Below are 12,689 nucleotides of genomic sequence, written 5' to 3'. Positions count from 1 at the left end.
ACGAATTGAAGTTTTGTCAAACAGGATGTTGTTTCATAACATAAATCAAAAACAAAGTGAATGAAGTTTCAACAGAAAAGTTAAACCTGGGGAAACTGAAAGTAAGATTTGTGTCGTTTATGATTAATATGAAATGATGTCCTGTGTTTATTCATTCGTCACCATGGCCAGTAGATGTTTTTGCTACTATTAAATATTGTAACGAAAACTATTCACTGTCTTATGTTATCTGTGATTGTAAATGTTAGCTATGACTGTGAGAATGCTTACCGTTAAGAATTTCTCCTCAATTTTTTTTTATTGAAAAAAAAAATATGTAGGAATTTATCAATTGGATTCTTTGAAAATTAGATAAAGGAATAACTGGTAGATAGATGCTTTTCAGCAGAATGAGGGCATTCACAGTGTTATTTGTAGTCTCTCTGACTCTCTCTTCCTGGATCCAGATATTTGCTGTCCTCTAAATTCCACACACTACTGGAATGAACACCTTCACCCCTACCGTACAGTATACCCTTCCATAAATCTAGCATAAAAGGCCCTATTGCAACCCTACCCCTAACCCTATATCTTAAATGAAAATAAAGCCCGGAGCAATTGCCACAGGAGCATATGTCATGTCAACCTCTTCTTTACCTTTTCTACTTCCCTCTCACATGCACATACATACACACACACACCCTCACACACAAACATCACATGAAGGTGGGGGGCTAGATGTTATGACCGATTAGTTTTATTTCTTGTTGTTTTGGTATGTTATTTATATATTGTGTATAATTTATATTTGTGTAATTTTCTTTTATGCTATATGAGGACCCCTCGGTAGACCAGCAGCACCATGATTGATGCTGCTGAGTAGGGCCATCCTCCCGTTTTCTATTTACCAATCCATATGTATAATTTTATATGTATTGTTATCTGGTTTTTTTAACGGAAATAAATTCAATTCAATTCAAAAAACACGACAGACAGTGGAAGATTAACAAATCTGGAAAATAAAAGGAATAATGAGAGCATTGCTTATTTGCACTGAGAAAGACAGGTAAAGATCACGTGATCACAAAAAAAAAATAAAATCATGTACACGTTTACAAGTTTGCAACAAGAAAAAGAGTGGGGAGAACTGAACCGCCAAAGTGATAATTGCAGTCTTTAAACATTTATACTACCCCGTGAGAAGAAATGGAGAAATAAATGCAAAGAAGTGGAAATGTTCGAGTTGATGTATACTTGGAATGCTATGAATTCAGTGACCGGGTAATAATAATTGTGAAGCGCTTTTAACAGTCGTAGATTGATAAAGCGCTATATAAATGCCAATTGTTATTATCATTGTTACTGTGGGGATAAGGAATAAAAAGGTGAAGTAGGATTAGATAAAGCATGCTAAATACAATGCACTGATAGCAAAGGTTAGAAAGATGATATGTGGGGAGTGAGAAAGATGGGGGGGGGGGGAAGAAAGGAGAAGAGGGTGGTGAATACAATTGAAAAAAAAGAGAGTAAACATACATTTGATTAGCAGGGGACAACAAATGAATGGTAGCAATTAATACACTGAACATTTAATCGTTCAAAGTGTTACTTGAAAATGCTAGATGGTTCTGATTTTTTTGTTGTTGAAAAACTCTGTCTCCGTTCACATTGACCCCATGCCCAGCCATGTACTAGATATTTTGTGCAAATGAAATTGTTTATTGTTTATTGTTTATTCAAGGGGTAGCCCATTCAACATCAGTTGATCTCCCATGGGGCCCCTATACACAAGAAGGTAAAAACAAAAAATATTTACAGATAAAAATATTCAAAATGACATAGTATATGCAAGAAAATGTAAGTAGAATTGCGAATACCTCAATAATGGACATCGTAAAATTAAAGAGATTATTTCAAACATTCAAATATATAGATTTTACAAAGTAGCGGGTGCCATCGAAAACCTTAATTATCAATCGACCTGAGATGCTTTTTAAGATTGTATTTAAATGACTGTAAAGATAATGATTCACGTATGATAACCGGCAGGCTATTCCACAGTTTTGGACAGGCGTAAAATAAAGTATGTTTGCCATAATCAGAACGACACCTTGGAATAACAAGATCGTGTCTGACGGACTGCCTCGTATTTTTCGAATGGGTTTTATTAAGATCCTGAAAATAATTTGAGTAGTATTCAGGTGCGAGTCCATGAACACATTTATAAACAAATATATATCGAAAATACATGATTCTGCACTTGAAGGCCGTCCAATCAAGATTAGAAAACATTTCTTTAGATGGGGTATATATGTGACATCTAAGGATCAAACGGGCTGCTCTTTTTTGGAGCTTGGTAATTCGATCCACATGACATTGAAAACGATTTCCCCATATCTCACAACAATAATTCATTTGTGATTCAATAAGGCACATATATAATGATTTCAGGGTATCATTTTCTACAAAGGGACGAATTCTTTTTAACATAGCAAGTCCAGCAAATACTTTTTTACAAACAGAATGAAAAGCTGATACGCACCTTTTTGAAAAGCGATAAAATCATAGATGATATCAATGAATAGTTCGACTATTCTGAAAAATATCAATACAATGTATCATTATAGAGCACTTATTGATAAAATGCGTATACATTGCTGTCAAGCGGTGAGCCTGTGGCACTGATCACTACGTGACGTTCCATCATTATTTTTAGCAGACAATACATATGTGGTTCTGCTAAGACTCCATGCTGTTAACATTACTCAAAAGAATTTCCTTATAAAAGAGAATCTATCACGTATTGTGTTTGATTTCGTCCTTCTTTATTTCAGCCTTGATTGTAATCGTCTGGTTAGAGCAAATCCAATCTATATTCTGTTAAATATGTTCATTAACGCTACAGTCACATTTCCCCTTGCTGTACGGCCTAGGCGAAAAAAAAAATCATTTTTTTTTTCATTTTTATTCAAATTAACAGGTATAGCTGGTACATAAATGTTAAAACGGCTGTTTTCGTATCGCCGTAGGGTAAATGTGACTGCGTCATAAGTGTTGTATCAATCACATGGTGACATCAGCTTCTGTGCTGTAATTTCAACTGCAAAAATGACAAATAAAAACAAACGTAATTATCTGTGCTAATTTCCAACGATTCCAGAATTTTGAACTGTTGATGTTTTCCTTTCTCTTATCTTACCTTTTTCATGTCATCAATGATGATATTTTAAAAAACGGGTTTAATATCAAGCGTTCACTGAATGTTAGCCTAAACTAGAGGAGTTACCGATACAAAAATATTGAATAGTTGAATTACAAGTTTTGTCACTAAACATTTCCAGTCATTGTTGTATGCAGACATGTCTGAATTGAAATGGGCTGAACAGAACAATCGTCTCTGTAAATACAATCCAAGCAGCAACGTGCACGCCAATTGAATTGAATAAAACAGATTGGGAACAGTTCGCCTAGGCTAGGCTTCCCTGAATACATAATTCATTCTTTTGTTATTGCATAGTTCTTAGCTCGTTGTTTGCTCACTATCAAGACGCCATTTACCGTTTAAGTAAGTGGCTATCAAGGTCACGTGTTTTATTTACATATTACCGTTCAGAGAGGTGGCACAGTAAGTGTGTGGAAGGATCACATAGAATACTGCTGAACAGAAGGTATTTTACAGGTAAGAATGACCCCGTTTATATATCATTGTAATCTATTCATTTAATATTACATATTCAATGTCCGTTGCAAAATGTCACTAGAATAACTTGGCCGTTTATCCAAGTAATACAACACTTAAAGTATGCATTTTGATATTAATATGAGTAAAACTAAACTAATAACAGACCAACATCCTGAGTCGGTGACGTCTGTTGGATGACTGGCATAGCAACACGCGATATAATGCGAACTTTATTTAAGACAATTAACCGCCCTTTCGCACGGTACCAAAATCGTAATTTGAATGATGATTCCCGTGAAAAAATAATTCTTATGACGAATTTTAGCAAGTATAAAACCAAAATAGGATCACGAACGCTAATCACAGTCACGAATTCAAATTCTACACCAAATTGCGGTACGAATTTTACGCCTTAAAGGGCTGACCTCCGAAACATTTTTTTGAGGGGGGGGGGGGCTTACGTGACCTCTCAAGGACTTCCATAGATAATGCAAATTGTCATGCACTCATCGTAGTTTCTTGTTTGCGATGCAGTGCTTTGATCGGGTTTGATTGACAAGTCATCACCAATACCACCTTCGCTCAGGTATATATTCGTATTAAAATTACAGTTTCCAAGTGAACGTGTGAATGGTACAATGATTCTAAAGACGAATTGCAATCATCATCGCAATGATGATTCAAGATTCTCATGTGAAAAGGCTCTAAGGCCTTTAAAGATGATTTTGCTTGAATGGACTATGAGGTAATCAGGGGCCTTTTCACACGTGAATCTTGAATCATCATTGACATGTACTGATGATTACAATCCGTCTTTAGAATCATCGGACTTTTACACAGAAAATTTGTACCGTAATTTGAATGAATTTAGAGGAGAATGAAACCTTGGGAACAAGATAGCTTGTGTGAAAACAGAAAAATGAAAGAAACAGATCAACAACAGTTTGAGAAAAATCGGACAAATAATAAGAAAGTTATGAGCATTTGAATATTGTGATCACTAATGCTATTGAGATAGCAAATTGGCAATGCGACAAAGATGTGTGATGTCACTCGTGAACAACTCTCCCCATACTTTAGTATATATTTCACTTGAATTGCCTCTTTTATCACATCTATCCATAGATCATGTGTTCTTTCTACATGAGGGCATGTAAAACATATTTTTTTAAGAATACATCATGGATAAAGAGTTTGTATGATCATAAGAAAAAGCAAAAAGACATTTTGAGGGTATTTTACAGTCCACCAAAGGGAAAGTTGTTCATCAGTGACATCACACATCCATGTCGCATTGCCAATGGGAGGATCTCCATAGCATTAGTGATTGCAATATTCAAGAGCTCATAACTTTCTCATTATTTGTCCGATTTTTCTCGAACTTTATTATTATTCTATGATTTTTCTGTTTTTACACAAGCCTATTTGTTCCAAAGGTTTCATTCCCCTTTAAGTTCATGATTGTAATTAGCGTTCGTGATTCTAATTTGGTTACACACGTGCTACAAATTCGCCATTAGCCTTATTATTCATTCGAGTCATCATTCAAATTGCATGTTTTTTATTGTGTGAAAGGGCGGTAAGATTGTTATGCTACTGTTCACTTACGGTACATTTCATGATACCAAGATGTGGGAATTCTTTAATTGAGAGAATTATTTTTGTTTTTCTTCTGTCCGTCTGTCCGTGGTACACTCAGGGTTAAACATTTCAGGAAGGGAACTTAAAGTTATCCATGGGATACTTCTTTCACTTCGGAGGACGGGAGAGGGTTTTCTTAATAATGCATACAAGTGAACATTTCAATTACTAACGACTAAATGAGTGTGAAAGTACGGGTGATGGCCCTCTGCAATTCATTCCATAGTACAGGTGCTGCTGACTGAAAGGCACGATGCCCAATTGAACAAAGGAACATCTTTCAGTATGTACAGTATTATCTCGTATCTTGTGCCTTTCTGATTACTGCATAGAAGATGGAGGTTCCGGAAGGGCCTGATGATTTTGAAGGAATCCCAAACATACCGAAAGTGTTTGGCGATGCAACGCAGGCTGTTAAGGTATTCTCAGAATACAATAGACTCGCATTCTCAGATGAGTTTCAGCAAATCTTTAATGAAAGGATGGATTTCACTAAGCCAGACGTCCTAGAGAAATTACAGGTAATTGACACACAATATCAATAAAATGATTAATTAGTTAATGAATAAATCGATTAATTAACTTGTTTATTTATTTCGATTTCTTTGTTTTATTTTTTTTGGGCTGACAAAGGAAACCACAATGATAATATTGTATTTGATTGCTATTTACTCGCCAGTAAAACATCAATCTATATTATTCTCCTAATAAAATGCATGTGCTATCTTAGTCACATTTGTTCTACGGCGGCCGTATGGCGAGTCGAAAACAGTCGTTTTATTCATTGTTATTCAAACCACCTATATGTAGCTGGTACAAAAAATGTTAAAACGGCTGTTTTCGACTCGCCGTACGGCCGCCGTAGAACGAATGTGACCAAGGTATTAATAATAGTCTCGTATAGAAAAATATTGTTTTTGATAGAATACGCATGATATATAAAGGAAATGATGTCTTCAGAATATATGTAAATGGAGAACGAAACAAATACCCAGTATCATGATTATGATTATGACGGTCAAATATTAATATCAGCTGTTTTCTATTATTGTTCCTCAGAGTGTCTGGCTACAGGCTAGCTATAAAGCACTGGATAACACTGGATTTGGTCATCTGAAGGATATGCTAGGACCAGGGAAGATACCAGACCTCCTTAAACTGATGTTCATGGCATACAATGATTGTCCAGAGGTAAAATACAATACAGACCTTTTTTAATGGGTATTAAGTACCAAAATTACAAAAAGGTTTTTAAAAAATCGTTGTATATATGAAATAGAAAAAAACACGAACAAATTTTTTTATTACGTGGCCTATAGGGGTGATTGTAGAAATGAACTTCATGAAAAAAACTAATATTACTTTAAATAGTTAACAACATTGTTAAAAATGATGGTGTGAATGTTTGAGACAGACGCAGATAATAGGTGGGGGCAAACGCATGCAAGGAATAACAATCACCGAGTACCAAGATTTTATTTTGTTTTATCTTGTTCATCATGTTCGTCATGTTCGTGGTCTCATTTAGAGGGAAGGTTAACGTAACTAAATACTGGGTGCTATACTGTGCCAGGGGCGGAAATCTCTCCCAAAAGGTAGGGGGGACACAGCTCTCGAAAATGTGACAAGCAAAATAAATATATATTAATTTAAGGTCATTTTGACGTAAATATAGTTGACAAGCAAAAAAAAAAAAAGTTCATCTCGTCCCAAAACACACGTTTTATTCCAATGTTTAGTGACATAATTCTTAGCATCACCAAAGACCCAAAATAGTAGGGGGGGGGGCAGTTGATATTGTGTCCCCCCTGGGATTTCCGCCCATGTACTGTGCATATAATGATATAAAACGCAAATTAAACAGACACTACCACGAGATGATGCATCAGACATACATTTCAAGTCTATACCCGTTGCATAGCTGATTTGTAGCAATTTATCGAAATCGGATGTAAAAATTGAAACGACACAGTTGTGAAAAGTAACAAAACCCCAAGAATCGGTGTCAGTGGCTTGCTTTTTGGAGAGTCTGTAGTCATGATGGTAAATTGTAAAGATTGGGAGATATTGTGTACTCTTTATATTTTCCATCAGGTGATAAAGTGCGTTTTTACGCGGTTCTTATGCCCGGACATCTACTCGTGATAATGGAGAGTTATATAGAGGGGGGGGGGGGGGGGTAGCAATTTATCGAAATCGGATGTAAAATTTTAAATGACATAATCATGATAGCAGTAAGAAAACCCCAAGAATCAGTGTCAGTGGCTTGCTTTTTGGAGAGTGGACAGGTCATGATGGTAAATTGATACGATTGGGAGTTATTGTGTACTCTTCTATTTTTCATCAGGTGATTAAATTAGGGGCGTTTGTACGGGGTCCTTATGCCCAGGCACCCCCTCCTAATGTGGTCACTGTTGGAAGTAGCATGCCGGAGCTCAATTTGATCTCCCTGGCCGGCGAGACTGTAGGACTTTCTGATCTTCATATCAACAAGGATAGACCGATGATGATTATGGCTTCATCAGCCTCCTGACCTCCGCTAAGGGTAAGAACTATCATGGTCCATGGAAATATCAGCATAGGTTACCATCCACATAGTCTATAGCATAATTGCACAAGTTTCAGATCGTCTTACACCATCTTGGCTATGTAATCATGGACACGAAGTTCTATATGACCAAGTTAACTATCTGATTATAAATAAGACAAACTGGTAAAATTAAATAGGTAAATGTCCCGGGGGCCACTTCCATTCACGAGTGGATACCATGCGCGACCATGGGGTCTCGAAAAGCACCCTAAACACGTAATTTCCATATTCTGAAAATGCACCCCTTAACAAGTATTGGCGTGTGAAACCCTACCCTTAACAAGTATTGGAAACAAAACGATACTCTTGGCAAATATTCCCTGAAATGAACCCCTCAACAAGTACAGGAATGTTTTATTGTTACGGGTCCTTCGGTCGTCGGCTTTACCTTATTTGGTTTAGTACGACCCCACCTTCTACACCTCGCGCAAATCGAACTCTAAATCACGTTACGTACGTAACGTGCCCTATCGTGAAAAAGACATCCTTTTTATGTCTTTTTTTGGTCGCGCATGGTACATTATCTACTCGCTAATGTTAGTGCCCCCCCTGCAGTAAATGTAAGTTGACAAGCTGGTTTGGGGCTGACTTAGATTAGACTATACAGGATAAGACCAAACGTCCATGTAGGACATAAAGTACATGTGAAGCAAAAGACAATTCACCATAGATTCATTGAATGTAGTACATTTTGGCATACATGTACGTCAGCCATTTATTACATTTGAATACGAAGTTGTTTGTCCCCTCCCATCGTAGATGCCTGTTATGAAATCATCCTTTCTAAAAAGAAAGTGATAGTTCAAATAGAATAATTCATATATCTGATAATGCACTAAAATTACACGACGTTAGAATAGTATGTGCATTTTCTTGTTAATGTTATCAGAAACCTTTCTTTCTCCTCAAAGGCCTGTGTAGTAGGTGGTACGCTTGCAGATATTGTTCGTGACTACCGAAACCAGGTCGATTTCTTGGCCGTCTACCTTGCTGAAGCTCATGCAGGGGAAACATGGCCTCTAGGAAGTAACACCAGCTACATGAAGGAACATAAGTCGCTTCAAGAAAGAATGTCTGCAGCAAGGTTAGTGAGAAGATGTAACATCGTCAGAAATTTGTCAAAAAAGAGCCCGCATGTTTGTTTGTTTGTTTTTCAATTAGATAGCAGTACATGTTATCACATTATTAGAGACAAAAAAGTATCAAATTCAAGAATGATGTTGATATTAAAAATCTAACACAAAATAAAACTAGTGATGCATATAACACAAAACGTGACAAGTATAACAACAATGACCATGATGATACGACAAAGAAATAGAAAAAGAAGGAGGAGGAGGAGAAGAAGAAGAAGGATGAAGAGGAGGAGCAGGAGCAGGAGCAGGAGAAGTAGACGGAGAATACTATTAATAATGTTTGTCCACATTGAGTGTTTGTAAAACAACAAAGGTAGAACAGCCAACAAAGTTTGAACAGGAATGATCATATCAACCATTTAAACCGGATATGGTAACTCATGGCGGAAATTAGGCTGAATAAATCGTGGGTTCGGTCAACGGTCATGCCAAGAACATCATTCTGCCTTCTTATTAGGCGCTCAACATTATTTTGTAAGGGTAACAATCAAATATTAGTACAGGGTCCCCTGATGGAGCATTATGTGGCAATCCTGGGTCCAAGAAATGTTATCATTTTTTTTTCTTCTTCCAGAGATCTTCTGAAGATAGATACAGAAACACATGGATGCATGACTGATGACGTCACTGATGTGTCAAAGTTCCGTCTCGTCGTTGACCAAATGGACAACCTCTTCTCTAGGATGTTCAAAGCGTTCCCAGATCGAGTGATATTCATCCGCGAAGGGAAGATTGTGTATTTTGGTAAAAACATCTTGGGACAAATGCAGGACCCTTCAAGATTGATGACACACGAGGCACGTGAATGGTTGGAAGAAAATGTTGGTCCTGCCTTGACGCAATAGGCCAAGTTTGATTTTGTCTCTATTAAAAAAATATTAACGTGTTATATTGTGCAAAAATTAAATAGAATATGAAATCTTAACGTAATGTTTCAAATTATTCGACATTTATACTTACCACGGAACGCCTGTATTGGGTCTGGTCTTCATGTAGGTAGGCCTATTACTCGTGTTTATTATAAAGCAGTCATTGCCTCTGGTTTTTAAACGTTGGACCGACAACGTTTTGGTAAGTCCAAGATTTTCGTAAACGCAAGAAAGGGTCACCAGTTGTTCGTAAAGTCGCTCGTAACTTGAGGAGATATGCTCCGCGCTGATAGTCATATGATTTCAACAGATACATAAAATCAGACAAACAAAACAATGAAATTTGATAAAAACCGGACAACACAGAATACTAAAAGTTATGGCATTTAAAAATGTTGCACTATTTCACTAAAACAGTTTTAGGCATGTCTTCATGAACATTCAACTAATGAGGAAATTGATGTTGTCATATCTCTATTTGTTCTTTTGCATTTTTTAAATTAAGGTTTATTCAAATCTTTTCTACAGAGAACTGGAAAAGGATCATCCATAGTGTTGGGTTTAGATATTCATTGCTGCAACTTATTTCATTACAAAGGAGACACATCATTCGCACGTGTATAAAAAATGAATTAATTATAATTTTTATGTACAAACATAAGAAAAAAGAAAGTGGGAATGTGATATCATTAGCCCACCTGATGAGTATTCATGATGAGGTGCATATTCATGTTCACAAAATAATGCTCAACTTTTAAATTCTATAACTTCATTGTTTGTTATACGATTTTGAAGAAATTTTCAGCATTTTGCTTTGTGAATTTTACTCATTTTACTTATTTAGATATAAATATTTTCAGCCCGAAGTACCCTTTTAAGTACAACTTTGTGAAGCACCCACCCGGTTATACCAATTGAGTGCCTATTTCCGAAATGGGGTATGTCGGGGTGACCTATTAGGGTCATTTCAACCGCTTTATGGAAGAAAAGCCCCAGGAAATCCCTACTTTACCTCATACCCAATGTTCAAACATTTTACGTCCACAGATAAACAACTATCCATCCTTTACTCTTTTAAACGTCACCAGCGCCTTTTAGCAGCCCCCCTCCTTCACAAACTCTCTGCATGATAATCTTACTATATAATTTTTGCACGCTGAAAGTTGATATAAGTTTTGATGTTTATCAAGATGTATGAAAGTAAACATTATAATGCAATCGTTGGAAATGAAAATGAATGAAATAAAATGAAAATGTCAGTTCATTTTTTTACTTGTACATTGACAAAATGAACACGGTCATGATGGGAAAGTATAATATTGCGTTTGCTTTTTATTTGTAATACAGCAGTCTTGAATTATTAGGCAACCGTTACTAGATGATTTTCCTCAGATTTCACCTTCATGGCTATGTCTGTATCTTATTAATGTGTACGTACTAATGCGAGTCCGATGATTGTTTTTTACATTCTTGATGTTTAGGTATTGCGTTTTTATTGGAATATACGATAAGCGGGTATTGTTTCATATTGGTTGACATGACATTTTTAATGACGTGTCCGAGGAAAAATTTAAGCCTTTGGTGCAGATACACACATTTGTCATTGTCAATACTGTAGGAGCTGTTATTTTCGCGGGGGTTTTATTTTCGCGGATTTCGCGAATTGCCGATCGGCCGCGAATTTAACAACACGCGAAAATATTGACACATTTCTTAGTCAGCGCCAATGCCCCCAACAGCATAGCTTTGCTATTGAAAACATCCTGCATATTGAGAAAATGGAGATATGCACCTCTATATGTACAAAAAATAGGCTTAGAAAGTACAGTTAGTGATTCAAAAAGTTAGCTAGAATTTCACTTTTTTAATTTCTCAAATAAAATCAGGGCCTAAACTATTTTCTAACATTATTTTATCAATATTTATACACTCACTGTAATATTTAAATGTATTTTCCATGAAACAATTTGATTTTATTGTCATCTGATTGACTCTATACACACGTATTGGTAGCTATTTGCATACTCATTAATATTCATAAGTCACATGACCAGAATTTTGAGGTGAACATTCTGTTCACAAAATTCCACAATTTTGCACTTTTTACTAACTTTTTGAAAAATGAATCGAATCAAACACAAATTCCAAAGATTGCTTAACCCTATAGATCCTGTGGCATGATGAATTTTTAGATCTAAAGGTTAAAAAAAGTGAAATTTAAGCCACTTTTTCCACAATTTGTAACTGTTTTTACAGGGACATATTTATGTACAAAAGACATATCAGCATGGTGATTTTGAGAAGTGTAGATTTGCACATGAATTGCACTAGTTTTGCTTCTTTGAAATGCTGTGGAAATGTATCATACATCTTCCGATCGCGAATTTAACAACCCGCGAAAATGTCGGGACCCCCGCGATTCGCGAAAAATTCTGTACGCGAAAATAACAGCTTTTACAGTATATTGTATGAAATAAAATCCTCTGTAGCTCGTACATTCTTGTGATGTGTTATTCAATAAACGAAGAACAATAATAATACATGTGTCGTTTTGTTTCATTTTCGGTCAATATTTAGTGCCTTTTAAGATGTGTTCATTCTTGTCTATTTTGCGTGAGCAGTATTTTAAAGAACTACATTTTCATGATGTCTGGAATTTTAAGTTTTGATTAACATAATGCTGTACTTTGTCATATTTGTGGATGAGTCTATTTCGGAAGGAGGCCTGGGGGGGGGGCTTCAGCCCCCATTTTTCATCCAAAACCGTATACAAAAACTTAAAAATGACCATA

General features: G+C 36.1%; 2 protein-coding genes across 3 annotated transcripts; both read left to right on the top strand.

Moving 5' to 3' along the window:
* The first annotated feature begins 3,534 nt into the window (after positions 1–3,534).
* Positions 3,535–9,887, top strand: LOC121413240. 2 transcript variants are annotated; one of them, XM_041605990.1, is made up of 7 exons: positions 3,535–3,658; positions 4,196–4,247; positions 5,635–5,823; positions 6,362–6,493; positions 7,650–7,847; positions 8,804–8,976; positions 9,603–9,887. In XM_041605990.1, exons 3-5 carry the CDS (start codon positions 5,638–5,640, stop codon positions 7,833–7,835), a joined length of 504 nt encoding a protein of 167 aa, XP_041461924.1. In that variant the 5' UTR covers positions 3,535–3,658; positions 4,196–4,247; positions 5,635–5,637; the 3' UTR covers positions 7,836–7,847; positions 8,804–8,976; positions 9,603–9,887. The 2 variants fall into 2 exon arrangements, with proteins under 2 accessions (XP_041461924.1, XP_041461923.1); XM_041605989.1 differs by lacking the exon at positions 4,196–4,247.
* LOC121412438 (type I iodothyronine deiodinase-like) lies at positions 8,405–9,873 on the top strand. Its single transcript, XM_041605249.1, has 3 exons — positions 8,405–8,452; positions 8,804–8,976; positions 9,603–9,873. Exons 1-3 carry the CDS (start codon positions 8,405–8,407, stop codon positions 9,871–9,873), a joined length of 492 nt encoding a protein of 163 aa, XP_041461183.1.
* Positions 9,888–12,689: the final 2,802 nt, after the last annotated feature.

Source organism: Lytechinus variegatus, chromosome 4 (genome assembly GCF_018143015.1).
Source record: "Lytechinus variegatus isolate NC3 chromosome 4, Lvar_3.0, whole genome shotgun sequence".
Taxonomy (NCBI): domain Eukaryota; kingdom Metazoa; phylum Echinodermata; class Echinoidea; order Temnopleuroida; family Toxopneustidae; genus Lytechinus; species Lytechinus variegatus.
This window is presented reverse-complemented; position numbering and strand designations above follow the sequence as displayed.